Source organism: Rosa chinensis, chromosome 2 (assembly GCF_002994745.2).
Source record: "Rosa chinensis cultivar Old Blush chromosome 2, RchiOBHm-V2, whole genome shotgun sequence".
Lineage (NCBI taxonomy): Eukaryota > Viridiplantae > Streptophyta > Magnoliopsida > Rosales > Rosaceae > Rosa > Rosa chinensis.
The window spans coordinates 9969579-9984204 of NC_037089.1; the positions used below are offsets into that span (position 1 = coordinate 9969579).

A 14626-nucleotide genomic window follows, 5' to 3' on the forward strand; every position below is an offset into this window, starting at 1 on the left:
CCAAAAAAAAAAATGACGAATGAATTCACTAGCTTTTATATATAGGCAGAAACATACCAAAAATTCATCATTATATCATAATAATGAGATTAATGTAAACACCTAAAATTAAGTACTGATTAAAACCTAAAGTGAAGGTAATACCAATAATAACGTCAATCAAACTCCATACTATTTGCTAGATGATTTTGACTATTAATCCTATTTAAAAGGTGAATGGAGAATTTGATAGTGGCAGCTTTAGTAATTCTTAACAACATTGGGTTTTAATATTTATCATATTTAAAATATTTTTTTATTTTGAATAAACCTAATTAATAGGTTTGGGTGTATATTAAAACACTCTTACTTTTGATTTAGTAAAAAGTAATATAAATTCAAAATTAGCTAAAATAGAGAGTACTGATACAGACGTATTTCTAAAGTGACTATCTAAAATGACTTTTTAGCTACTTTGGCTAAAATTTGACTAAAAAATGGCTAACATTGCTAAAAATGCTCTAAGGAGTCACAATAGAGAGTCTGCTAAAAATGCTCAGAATCCTAATTTGGGACATCCAAACATGTACAAACAATAATTATATGATGGTAAATTAATTTGTTCCCAGAACATATTTCATTCATTTAGCATTCATTTGAAAGAGCATATTTGGTGAAACGCTCTTTCAAAATGAATGCTAAGGCCTATTCTAGTGTACAAATATATGTCACGAAGCATATTGGTGAGGCTCAGAGGGTGGCCTGCTAGTGAGGTCTTGGCCGGCTTCCGCCATGATGAGGTAACTCAGGTACTGGTCTACGGGATATATGTCGTGGTCGGATCCCACCGTATTTTGTGGTCCCATTAAAAGAATGTTACTTATACTTAGTGACATAGTAATACTAGAGGTATATACAAGTCCTTAAAGTCTCCAAATAAAAAGAACTTCTTGGTTAAAGATTGCAAACCCAATATCATTAAGTATAAGTGACGTCCGGACGGCGCTTTACCCTAACAAAAGCAAATTATAAATCCATAAGAATTCTCATTTCAAAATTTTGTGAAGTATGGAATTTGTGAAGTATGGAATAAGCTAATCAATATACAAATAGTGACCTCTAATTTTCTTTTTACATTTGAAACCTTGTGGCCACTTATCGCGTGTGATTTAGAGTCTGAAAACAACCAGTCCTATCTGCGTTGAGTCGCCCAAGGCTTAAACTAACTAACTAAAAGCATTAGTAAATGACGACTTTTAAGAAGAAGAAGAAGAAAATGGCGTTTGACAACGGAAATAATCCACAACTAGTCACTAATAATGAAACAACATAGTGAATTTCATGGCAACTGCCAAGAACACCAGGTCCAACACTCCAACTATTTATAAAGTCCACCAAGCAGCATAGAAAACCCACTTCTCTCATTCTCTTTTACTTCTCCTTTAAGCTCCTTTTGCTCTAATTCCCTCCGCAAATTATGATCCATGTTGTTCTAGTACAAAAGAGAGAGAGAGAGAATTAGTTGACATAGACTGAAAATGGGTATCTGCTTTGGATCTCCTGCTACTCTCCCTAACACCATCACAACATCAACTACAGGTAACTATTACTTCCAAGTTGAATCAAAGCAAAGACAATTGGGTCACTGAAAAGATCAAAACTTTCTCTGATGTCTCAAAGAACGATGGGTTCTTTCTCTTTTTCCATGTTGATCTTTCTTACTTTGTGTTTGATCTGCATAATCCATATCTGATGTATGCATCTTTTGTGTTCATTTCTATAGGGACAATTGAAATTCACAGCAGGAATAGAGTTTCACAGACAACTGAGACAAGCAGCAGCACAATGAGAAGTCAATTTTCTCATTTTTCAGAAGCAACAACATCAACACTAAGCCCAAGATTTGATGATGATCAGCAGTCAACGGATGGCGAAATTTTGGAGACATCAACTTTGAGAGTCTTCAGTTTTGCAGATATGAAATCTGCTACCAAGAACTTCAAGTCAGATCAAATTCTGGGTGAGGGAGGATTTGGTAGAGTTTTCAAAGGTTGGGTGGATGAGAAAACTCTTCAACCATGTAAGGCTGGCACTGGAATGATGGTTGCTGTCAAGAAATTAAACCCTGAAAGTATGCAAGGTTTCCAAGAGTGGCAGGTGATTGTTTTTCCTCCACTCTAACAATGCATTATTGAGCATTTTTAATGGTGACCATGTGTTTTTTTTATCCATCTAGTATTATAAAGTTGGCATCTTTATTTGGCAAAAGCCTATCGCCCACAATTAAGATTATTTCTGCTATTTATTATTTTCAATTCCATTAGAATTCATCTGAACTGGATGGGGGCCCCACATACCTCCTCCATTGCTTCATGTTACAGTTTTTACAAGCCAATGAAAGTTTGTTAGAGGTTGACTAATGAACAAAGAAACAAGGAAAGATCTGTCTTGTTCTATTGATTTCAAGGTTACCTGTACAATAAGTCTATGCATTGATTTTGTCAGAATGTAGAAGATTCTTTGTCGTGCATTTTCTCCTTGCACCATTTTGTTTGGAAACTTAATCTTCCTAACCATGTTCAAAACCATTGTTAATGTGTTTAAATTCAATGCTGTGCCCAAACTTGATTAGAGTTAGCTCGATATACATTTTCAACTCAGTGCAGCTGAAGTTTTCGGAAATGTTTTATTGAACGAAAGTTTTTGATTTAAATCCCACATTCCCCAATTTTGTAGCGAGTTTCTTTTTTAGGAGAATTTTGTAGCGAGTTGCATTGTGGGAAATTGATAATTGATATGGGATAGCATTGGGAGTTGGGACTTCCAACTCATTTTCAATTGAAACCACCAATTTTGTGAAGAGACTTGAGATCATTCAACACGAGGATCAAAATGTTTCCTTTGGCATCTAAATTTAACGCACTAAAGGCCGAATAATTCTTTTAAACCCCAATGCCAGATAGTGGTGTGTTTCTCATGGCACATTGTGATTGCTCTCCTAGTTATGTATAGTTTGGTTCTCAGGGGTGTTAACCCATTTTCTCTATTATACTTTCTTTTGAAGCTAATAGTAATGTCTTTCCTGTCATTTGATAATGCAGTCAGAAGTGAACTTTCTAGGAAGGCTTTCTCATCCCAACCTTGTCAGGCTATTGGGATACTGTTGGGAAGACACGGAGCTACTCCTTGTTTATGAGTTCATGCAGAAAGGTAGCTTGGAGAATCATCTTTTCAGAAGTACGTACAAAATCATTGTGAAAACAAAACATTTTTGCTTAAGTTCATCATCATGAATTCGTGGTATTGACTCTATAAATCGCTTCGAGCAGGGAATCCTAACATTGAACCACTATCTTGGGACATTAGAATCAGAATAGCTATTGGAGCAGCTCGAGGCCTAGCATTCTTGCACAGTTCAGAAAAGCAAATCATATATAGAGATTTCAAGGCCTCAAATATATTGCTTGATGGGGTTAGTTCTTTTTTCCAATCCCAGCCTTTCGTATTCTGATTCACTATATTGGATTCTGCTTTATTTTGTGCCTAACATCTTCTGGTGATATCTTCTGCAGAATTATAATGCAAAAATCTCAGATTTTGGCTTGGCGAAATTGGGACCAACTGGTGGAGAATCACATGTGTCAACTAGAGTTATGGGGACATATGGTTATGCTGCTCCAGAATACATTGCAACAGGTAATGATATCTATAGTAAAAATGGAAGCTAAGTTTCCGAATTTCATATATGAAGTATGTCTTTGTTCTTTTTTACCCCGTCTCATCACCAAGACCAGCCCTTGAGCCCCGTAGAGTTTGATTTCTACTAGGAAATTGATAAATGAGGCTGTAAATTCAAATCCTTTACAAACAGGCATATATACAAGCCAAATTTAACATATAAAGTGCATCATCTTTTCGACAGGTCATTTGTATGTGAAGAGCGACGTGTATGGTTTCGGTGTTGTGCTGCTTGAAATTCTGACAGGGTTACGAGCACTCGATACAAAACGCCCTAAGGAGCAACTTAATCTGGTGGACTGGGCTAAACCACTTCTTCCTCATCGAAGAAAGTTAAAAACGATTATGGATGCAAGGATGGAGGGCCAATATTCCTTCAAGGCAGCATTACAGACAGCAAATATTACTCTAAAATGCCTGGCGCCAGATCCTAAAAGCCGGCCTTCCATGAAAGAAGTCTTGGAAGAACTGGAACAGGTTCAGGCAATCAGAGAAAAACCAAAGCCATCATTACTAATTACCTCTAGGCAAACTACTTCTATTACTCGATCCTATGTACTTCAAGAGCCTGTTCGTCGTTCTCCGCTTCACTCCAGGTACCAAGCCACTGCGTGAGATGAGAATGTCAATCAAGCACCTGAGAAGACCAAGTGTTAAGGTTGGACTCTCACAAATCATAATTGTATGTTCAAACATTGAGACTAATCAGAATGTTAGAACAGTCGATCACCTTTTGTTCTTTTATTTCCCATGTTGATTTTTTATTTTTTGTAGCCATTGTTTTAGTTCATAACAAATTTTGTTCATGTAGACAGCACTTCTGCTGAATCAGATGATATATTGTTCTATAGACCACACGAGTATCAACTTTTCTATCTCATTTTTTTTCGTCATAGCAATCGCTGTGTTACCGTAGTACTACATCTCTGGATACCTTGGTAATACAGAGTAAACAAGCACATGAACACTCTTTCCTTGTAAGCGGATTTTGCTGCAACTATCCATGGGTTAACATGGTATCACAGTTGGGGGAAAGTGTTGGCATAAACTCAGATTTTCGTACTGATCTTTGTGAGCTGGTTTTGCAAAAAGAAGTTCTAGAATTATTGTAAATTGTAAAACCCAATTGAAACCTGAGGATAGCACAAATCTATATAACAAGCTCTAGAATTATTGTAAGAATCCTAATCCATACATTCATTAGCAGAAAGATGGTAATGCTTTAATAATGTATCATGAATTATAAAAGATCATGAGCATGATTACATTCAATTAGACAATAGATAAGTGGGATATAAAGGCCCAGTTGACAGGTTGGTGAGAGTTGAGACAGCCACAAATGAAATACCCATATCCAGTATCCACCATCTGCGACTGCAAGACCAGCTCATGTTAAGTGCATGGTGAACTAGAAAGCATATATAGCAATTTCTGTTAAAAATGCATTATGTGTTGAAGGAATATCGATTTAGTGTGCCTTATCAAACTAGGAGAAGTAATAGGAGAGAAGGTTCTAGATTTCCCAATCCTACACGGATTGGTATTCCTTGTAACATTAGAACTAGTACTTTGTAATCCCTATATATAGGGCTCCTATTCTCAATAATATGATACAATTCTCTCTACAATTTCTCTCGAATCTCTTTTTCCTTAAACACGTTATCAGCACGACTCTAACCACAAAACAGAAAACCAAAACTCATTCACAAAGCAGCCCCTAGCCCAAGCTAGCCGAACCTTCGCTGCAGCCCGAACGCCCGTGCGCTTGCAACCTTGCACAGAAGCCCCTGCTGCCCCCTCCCTGCAGCCCTGCGTTCCAGCCTGCTACCACCGAAGCATCCCTGCTGCGCAAACAAGCCAACGCACACCCACTGCATCTTTTTCCCGTTCCTGTGCACATCCGTCTTATTGCAAGCCTCGAAACGTCTAGTTCGGAAGCTCAGATCGAAAAACTTTCTTCATCAAAGTTGTTCGTCTCTGTCTCTTCCATCTAACCTCCGAATTTCAGCCTTATCGGAGTTATATTGAGATCTGTACACCAATCGAAGTACAAGCTGTTCAGAACAGAATTTGCTCCGAATTTTCAACAAGTAAGTATTCAAAAGAGTAAGTTTTGAAGTTCCTATAATTCGAAATTTAAATATTTCTTCTTTTCTCGGGGACTTAAAAACCTCCCTTCTTCTACATCCCACCTTTCTTATAACGTGGGTTCGATTCTTGAAAAGCGGAATCGTGGGGATTCACGCAATTAACGAACTAAGAGCGTTCGTAAGACTTCGGACTAAGAGCGTCCGTAAGCATCGATTTAACGAACTAAGAGCGTTCGTAAGCTACGGACTAAGAGCGTTCGTGAGCATAGATTTTGACCATTTAAACATCATTGTTTCGGTCTAATCCAAATATTCTTGGAAATCGATTTCTTGGTAGCATTAAGGCTCAGAAATCTTATATTAGTTTTCGTGGAAGCATTGACTCCGAAACTAATACGTTCTTGCTTTCCTTTCAGGATGTAAGACTTGAACGAGCTCGATTTTACTCCATTGGATTCAACGGGCACGGGATATTTATTTGCCTACAATCCAAGAGCCCTGTTCTAAAGGAACCGCTCAAGACTCACAAACTGAGATAGAAAATTCCAGGGCATTTACCCTGATGAAGCGCCACATGAAGATGGCCCTCCAGTTTGAGTACATGAATGAGGATAGCGCTAACAACCTTTGGGTTGCGCCTAGTGAACGTTTTAGTAACATTCACAACTTTCCGAACATAGAAGCACGATGGAATAATATCTGCTTCACTATAACTTTAAAAGAGTTATGAAATATTGTTCGGAGGCTCTCTGCATCATATTATTTATGCATGCTTGTGGAAAAACACAAAATAACAAATTGATTGAGAAAACCCTAACATGACCATAGGAGTCATGACGTTGAGGGTATAGGGTTGGACACCATGGTGCCATTTTTGGCCATGATTGCACTATTCCAACGCCATTGGTTCTAGGGACCATATGTATTGTGTCAATACACCTCAATCAAGAGAGCATCCTCTTCATGATATTTTATGGAGTACCTGATCAATGGTAATACATCGAGCTATAAAAGACTTTAAATCTGGCGATGAAGATAGAATGCCGCAGATTTTTATTTAGAATAGTCTTTTAATTTCCAAGAATTATGTAATGGTAATTATGCCTTAATCAATAAAATGACTTATTGGATTATCTCTTTTCCTCTAGGCGTACTCAATTAAGTATGATGTCTAGGAAAGTAATTGAGATTAGTGGTACTTAAGAGAGCTTTGCTCCACCGACATCTCTCTCTACTTCCCTGGTCATATTTAATTGGAATTACCGAACGAATTGAGTGACTACAATTTGTCTAATGTTTGATTTTTCTTTGGATTAGATTATGGTCACGAAACTTTGATGTAATCATTGGATATTATTAATAAAGTATCGATTTATTTTATCTCATGTCGTAGACATGTTTTTCGAACTTTATTATTTCAAAGATATAAGAGCCAATGGTTTTCATGTGGAAACACATTGTGAGAATGGACAAGAGTTCCTTTGCATCACCTCTAATGACTACGGACATAAACGAGTATTAGAGAAACTTATGTGTCGATCTAGTGGGTTGTATGCAACCACTATTCGCATAATTGAATCCAATCATGTTATGAGAGATGATTTATGGGATTCTGACACATATAGGCTTTGGCATGACCGTCTGGGACACCTAGGTCGTGATATGATGATCCGTATATTAAAGACTTCACACGGACATCCATTCTTCAGAACGAAGAGAAGTAAAAACCAAAAATTGGTTCGAGGAGATGCACCTGCGCCTCACGGCGCCAAGACTGTGCAAGACCGGCCACTTAGGGCCGGCGCCGTCTACCCCCTACGGCAACAACATGGCATTGACGCCATGGATCATTGTTTGACTCCTCCTTCTACTTCTAAAGTCAATTGTGACTTCATGGCTAAACCAAAATCCTCATTGGTTGTCTCTAAAGCCCATCATTCGTTCTGCAAAGCCTGCTCTTTAGCAAAATTAGGATCGAGACCATCCTATGCAAAGGACACTAAAGAAAATATACCATTCTTGCGAAGAATCCACGGTGATATTTGTGGACCTATTCAACCACCATGCGGACCATTTAGATATTTTATGGTGTTGGTTGATGCATCGACACGCTGGTCACATGTCATGCTATTGTCCACAAGGAACGCTGCATTTGCTAAACTCCAAGCACAAATAATTAAGTTAAGGGCTCACCACCCTGATCATCCTATTAAGTCTATAAGGTTAGACAATGCTGGGGAGTTTACATCAAAGACTTTTGATGATTATTGCATGTCCATTGGGATAGAAGTTGAACATCCAGTTCCTCATGTTCACACCCAAAATGGTCTCGTAGAACCCGCCATTAAACGACTACAAATGGTCGCTAGGGCATTGGTAATGCGCACCAATCTCCCTATTTCTGCTTGGGGCTATGCAATATTGCATGCAGCTGTGCTTCTTCGTCTGAGGCCCACTGCCACTCAACCCTTTTCTGCGTCCCAGATGGTGACTGGGTATGAGCCTAATGTCTCACACTTACGCATATTTGGGTGTGCAGTTTATGTGCCTATTGCGCTGCCACAGCGCACCAAAATGGGTCCTCAACGACGATTAGGCATTTATGTTGGATATGATTCTCCAACCATTGTCCGCTATTTAGAACCCTTGACAGGCGATCTCTTTACCGCAAGATTTGCGGATTGTCACTTCGATGAGACAGTCTTCCCGTCGTTAGGGGGAGATAGGAACATAAATGTTCAACAGGAACGACAGGAATTGTCGTGGTCTGTCCCCACTCTGTCTCATCTTGATCCCCGAACAGCACAGTCCGAAATTGAAGTGCGGAGAATTCTCGATCTTCAGAACGTAGCAGAATCGATGCCTGATGCGTTTTCTGATATCGCTAAAGTGACGAGATCACACATACCTGCTGCAAACGTGCCTGCAAGGATTGATGTCCCTAAAAGTAGAGGACATGACGCCAACTCAAGAATGCATGAGCATGGCACCAACATCCCATCTCTTAATGATGGTGACATTATGGCTAGGCCCACGGCTCCCGCCAGGAAGCGCGGGAGGCCCATAGGTTCGATGGATTCTCGCCCAAGAAAGAAAGCGAGTTTGGCACAAAATAATCCATTAATCATCGATATAAATAATCCATCTCATGAGAATATTCCGGATTATGGTTATGTCCAAGAGACATCATTGGGGGACGCTCCAATGTCAGAACCAACTCCAGAGAATAGAGAGATCTCCATAAATTACACTAGTGTACATGAGATGATGGATAGAAATTCTATGGCGATTGATGATGCATTTGCATATCATATTGCGAAAGGGATTATAGAATATGATGATATCGAACCTCGCTCTGTTGAAGAATGTCAACGAAGAGCGGATTGGCCTAAATGGAAAGATGCGATCCAGGTTGAATTGGATTCACTAACAAAGAGACAGGTATTTGGGCCTGTAACGCAGACACCCCCAAATGTAAAGCCTGTTGGCCATAAATGGGTCTTTGTTAGAAAGCGTAATGAGAAAAATGAGGTTGTAAGATACAAAGCCCGCCTTGTGGCGCAAGGTTTCTCACAACGCCCTGGAATCGACTACGAGGAGACATATTCTCCCGTAATGGACGTGATAACGTTCCGTTACCTTGTCAGTTTGGTAGTTTCCGAAAAACTTGACATGCAGCTTATGGATGTGGTTACAGCATATCTCTATGGGGATCTAGATTCAGAGATATATATGAAGGTTCCAGATGGACTTCAATTACCCAAATCAAGTGGCTCTAAACCACGGAGCGCGTTTTCAATAAGATTAAAACGCTCACTATATGGATTAAAACAATCCGGACGGATGTGGTATAACCGTCTAAGTGACTACTTGATTGGGAAGGGATATATTAATAATGAAATATGCCCATGCGTGTTCACTAAAAGAACAAGTTCCGGATTTGTAATCGTAGCAGTTTATGTCGATGACATGAACCTAATTGGAACTCTAGATGAGTTGAAGGAAACTGCTAAATACTTGAAATCCGAATTTGAGATGAAAGATCTTGGGAAAACACGGTTTTGTCTCGGTTTAGAACTCGAGCACCGTAGTGATGGAATCTTGATCCATCAGTCTGCATATACTCAGAAAATCCTAAGGCGCTTTAATGAAGATAAAGCAAAGCCTACGAGTACTCCCATGATCGGCCGTAGTCTTGAGCCCGGAAAAGATCCGTTTCGTCCAAGGGATGAGGACGAAGAACCATTAGAGGCCGAGGTGCCCTATTTGAGTGCAATAGGCGCATTATTGTACTTAGCTCAATGCACAAGACCGGATATCTCATTCGCAGTGAACTTGTTAGCTCGACATAGCTCTGCGCCAACACGCCGCCATTGGATTGGTATAAAGACAATCTTTCGATACCTAAGAGGTACAATTGATATGGGCCTATTCTATCCCTACAGAGAGAAAAGGAATGACGGAAAATTGGGATTGGACCCCAAAAGGCAGAACGCCCCCGTCCATGGAATGGCCGCCGGCCATGTTGCCGCCGCCGGCGCCGCCACCGCTCATGGTGGCCGGCGTTCTCCTATCTCCCTCCATCAAAACGACAATGATGTCTTGATGGGTTTTGCTGATGCAGGGTACCTCTCTGACCCTCACAAAGGTCGCTCCCAAACTGGTTATGTCTTTACCATGGGAAGCGCTGCGATATCTTGGAGGTCTACAAAACAGACCCTTGTTGCTACTTCCTCAAATCATGCAGAGATTATTGCTCTACATGAAGCCGTTCGTGAATGTATATGGCTAAGGTCTGTAATTAGACATATTCAAGGAAGTTGTGGTTCGAAGTCTACCACAGATGAACCTACATGCATTTATGAGGATAATGCAGCTTGTATTGAACAAATGAAGTTAGGTTTCATCAAGGGCGACAACACCAAGCATATATCGCCTAAGTTCTTTTATAATCAGCAACAACAATCACTTCTAAAGATTGAAGTGAATCAAATCCGATCAGAGGATAATGTAGCGGACTTATTCACTAAGTCGTTACCTAAATCCACCTTCGAGAAACATGTGAAGAGCATCGGATTGAGAAAGTTATCCGAACTCCCACGATTATAGCAATCAGGGGGAGATATCGACATCAGGGGGAGTTATGATGTCTACATGTGCGATCTCGAAGAGTGAAGGACGTGTTGTGCTCTTTTTGTCCTTCGACCAGGGTTATTTTTATCCCACAGGGTTTTTGTTACCTGGCAAGGTTTTTAACGAGGCAACGAATGAAGCGTCACCACCAAGTTTGAGCGGCACAAGGGGGAGTGTTGAAGGAATATCGATTTAGTGTGCCTTATCAAACTAGGAGAAGTAATAGGAGAGAAGGTTCTAGATTTCCCAATCCTACACGGATTGGTATTCCTTGTAACATTAGAACTAGTACTTTGTAATCCCTATATATAGGGCTCCTATTCTCAATAATATGATACAATTCTCTCTACAATTTCTCTCGAATCTCTTTTTCCTTAAACATTATGACATATATAAAGAAAGGTCTTGAATTTTTTTATTCTGGACTAGTTACGAAAATGGAGTTTCTATTCATACCTCTAAAATTGGTGTTTGGACCTCCCCACTTAATAGATCTCTAACTTATTTTTACAAAATACCAATATGCTATCTACACCTCCCTAATTTTCCCAAAATGCCCATTGTCCAATAAAATCAATAAAAATCCTTTTTTTTTTTCTAGATTCTATTCATACCTCCAAAATCGATAATGGACCTCCTTCAAATTTTGAACAATTCACAATCCTATTTTACCTTTGAAAAAAAATATAAAAAAATTCCAAGCGGTAGTCTTAGAACATAATTTTGTCGCTTCTATTTTGTTTCTTTCATCCATATGTATTTTTTAGTCTTTCTTCCAAAATTCTAACTATCATAGTTTGACTTTTGTTTCAGTTTGGTTTATGTTACTATTATGCTTTCTTGCTTTGTTTTTCTCTTTTTCACCTTCTGGCCTTTGTGTACTGCTATTGTATTACAACAACAACAACAACAACAAAATCTACCATGCTATCAAGTCTATGAAACTATAGTACAAGTGAATTGAAGTGAAAACAAAGAAATCTAACAATCAGATAGTTAGATAGAATTGAAGTGAAAACAAAGAAATCCAACATCGAAAAGTCTACAATTATAGAAGAGTAATTAAATAAAAGGCCATTCAAAGTAAGATCAAACACAATTACGTCCTGGACCCTCTAAGGACAAATACTAATCATTCTTCCCAATGGCCTGCATAAAAAAAATGGTGCCAAATCGAACCATTTAATCAAACCAAGAACCAAAATTCTAAGTTTATGAAGTGGATGCTTCTAGTTTTGAGTACAATAGTACAAATCGAGAACATCAAACCATGTAATCAAGATGCAAAACCAAAATTTCAATTTTCTCAAGTGGATGCTTCTAGGTTTTAGTAGTACTAATCGAGAAACCAGAGTGTTAGACATTGGTGCGATACAATGGTCAGTGATTTTAGAGTTTATGTTGGAAGAGAAGGTTTTCTCCAAGTTGAAAACTACTAGAGATAAGAAAAGGCCTTTTTTTTTCTCTTTTATGTTCTTATTGGTAATTTGACTTGAATTGACAAAGTTAACTATTCCTTGGAAAAAGAGAGAGGTCTAAATACTAATTTTGGACGTATGAATAGAAGCTCCCTTACAAAAAATGAATGGACTTATATCAGGCATATATGGAGAGGTATTGTTTTTTAACGTTTCTTCAATCGAAAGTAAATTATAAATTCAATTTATCTAGTTTGAATTTTTAATTTTAACTCTAATTTGATCAAAATTGGATAACTTAACTTTCTAAATAAATAAATAAATAACTTCTTAAAGACAATGATTTATACTCAAAATTGTAACATACAAATTTGGCCCAAAATTACACGTTCTTGTTTTCTCACCAATATGTTAATAGAAATTGTGGAGTTATATGTTGATCTTTCCCCTACCAAGTAAGAATTAATTTTGTTGAAGGAAATCGACTTATGTGTGCCTAATCAAACTAGGATTAGTTCCATGATTGTAATAGGAGAGAATGTTCTAGAATTCTTAGTCTTATTCGGAATAGTTTTTCTTGTAACAGTAGAACATGTATTTTGTAATCCCTATATATTGGACTCCTATTCTCCATAATGAAACACACAATTCTCTCATCAATCTCTCTCAATTCTCATATTCTTAAACACGTTATCAGCACGAACCCTAACCACAAAAATAAAAATACTCTTCACCATTACCTTCTCCACCACCGCTGCCACCTACTGCGCCCGTTGCTTCCCACCTACTCGCCCGTGCGCCTGCAACTTTCATCGATCTACTGCTGCCCCTGCAACTTTGTCGCACCTCTCGGCCCAACCCCCTCTTGCAACCTCTCGGACAGCCACACATCTGAGCATCGCTGCCTCTGCAGCATCACCACAGCCCCTGCTGCTCCTGCAGCGTCTGCGTCCTTTAGCTAGCTTTGCTAACTTCCATCCTACGCTACCAACTGGCAGCAAATGCAAACTACAGCTCACAACAGGCCGCACATCACCACCAAGCCACCAAGACCTCCCATTCGACACCAACTCCAAAGATCAAGTTTTCGAGTTTTCAAGATACAAAATAACAAGTATTTACATTACCGTTCCCTCTTTCCGAAATTTATTTTCTTGTTCTTTTTCTCGGGGACTTGCAACCTCCCTTCTTCTACATCCCACCTTTCTTATAACGTGGGTTCGGTTCTTTAAAAACAGAATCGTGGGGATTCACGCTATAAATGAACTAAGAGCGTTCTTAAGACTTCGGACTAAGAGCGTCCGCAAGCATCGATTTATGACCATATAAACATCATTGTTTTGGTCTAATCCAAAATTTCTTAGTAGCATAGCTCGGAAATCTTATTATTTATTAATTGTCGTGGAAGTTTTAACTCCGAAACTAATATCCTTCTTCTTGTTTTCAAGATGTCAAAATGGAAGCTTGACTTTCCTATGCTTGACTCAACTGGCTCGAAATATCATAGTTGGGTCACGAATGTTGAGAACCATCTCACTTCCAAAGGGATCCTACCTGTAATTCAGGCACCAAACCCTGCACTTATATTTGAGTGTACGGCTACAAATAATGCCACCGCTCTCATCTTGATGAGACGCCACATGGATAAATCACTCTAATCGGAGTACATGGCAATCAAGGATGCTAGAGAATTATGGGTTGCGCTAGAAGAGCGATTTGGCAATGTCAAGGACTCCCTCCTCCCTGACTTGAAATGGAGCAATCTACGATTCGTGCACTTCAAATCCGTAGCTGAATATAATTCAGAAGCTCTACACCTCAAAATCATGTTGGGGTTCTGTGGACAACCTGTCACAGAGCAAGAGCTAATTGAGCAGACTCTCTCCACCTTCCTCGTCTCAGTAATTTTAGTATCAAAGCAATACCGAGGTGAGTACAATGCTGGACGGATCAGGAGGTTTCATAAGCTAATTAATGTCATCTCTGTAGCTGAAAAACATGATAATATCCTCGTGAAAAATTATAATTCAAGGCCTGTCAGAACTAAGAGCATTCAAGAGGCGAATTATAATAATGCACCCAAAGGAGGGCGCAAGGAGTGGAACCCTAAAAATAAGGGACAAAACGGATGTATTGATCCATACAATCGCCCTACAAAGGAAGGTAATCGTCAAAATGAAGGACGGACATGTGGCAATACATGGCAACGTGGGAGAGGAGGCCGTGGGGCTCCAAGATGTGGTGGAGTCACCCAAGGCCATGGGAATG

At 39.1% G+C, this 14626-nt stretch overlaps 1 protein-coding gene across 1 annotated transcript; it reads left to right on the forward strand.

Moving 5' to 3' along the window:
• Window positions 1-1247: 1247 nt before the first annotated feature.
• On the forward strand, window positions 1248-4572 carry LOC112189063 (probable serine/threonine-protein kinase PIX13). The gene is made up of 6 exons (XM_024328331.2): window positions 1248-1578; window positions 1763-2136; window positions 3081-3216; window positions 3309-3451; window positions 3552-3675; window positions 3902-4572. Exons 1-6 carry the CDS (start codon window positions 1518-1520, stop codon window positions 4330-4332), a joined length of 1269 nt encoding a protein of 422 aa, XP_024184099.1. The 5' UTR covers window positions 1248-1517; the 3' UTR covers window positions 4333-4572.
• The last annotated feature ends 10054 nt before the right edge of the window (window positions 4573-14626 follow it).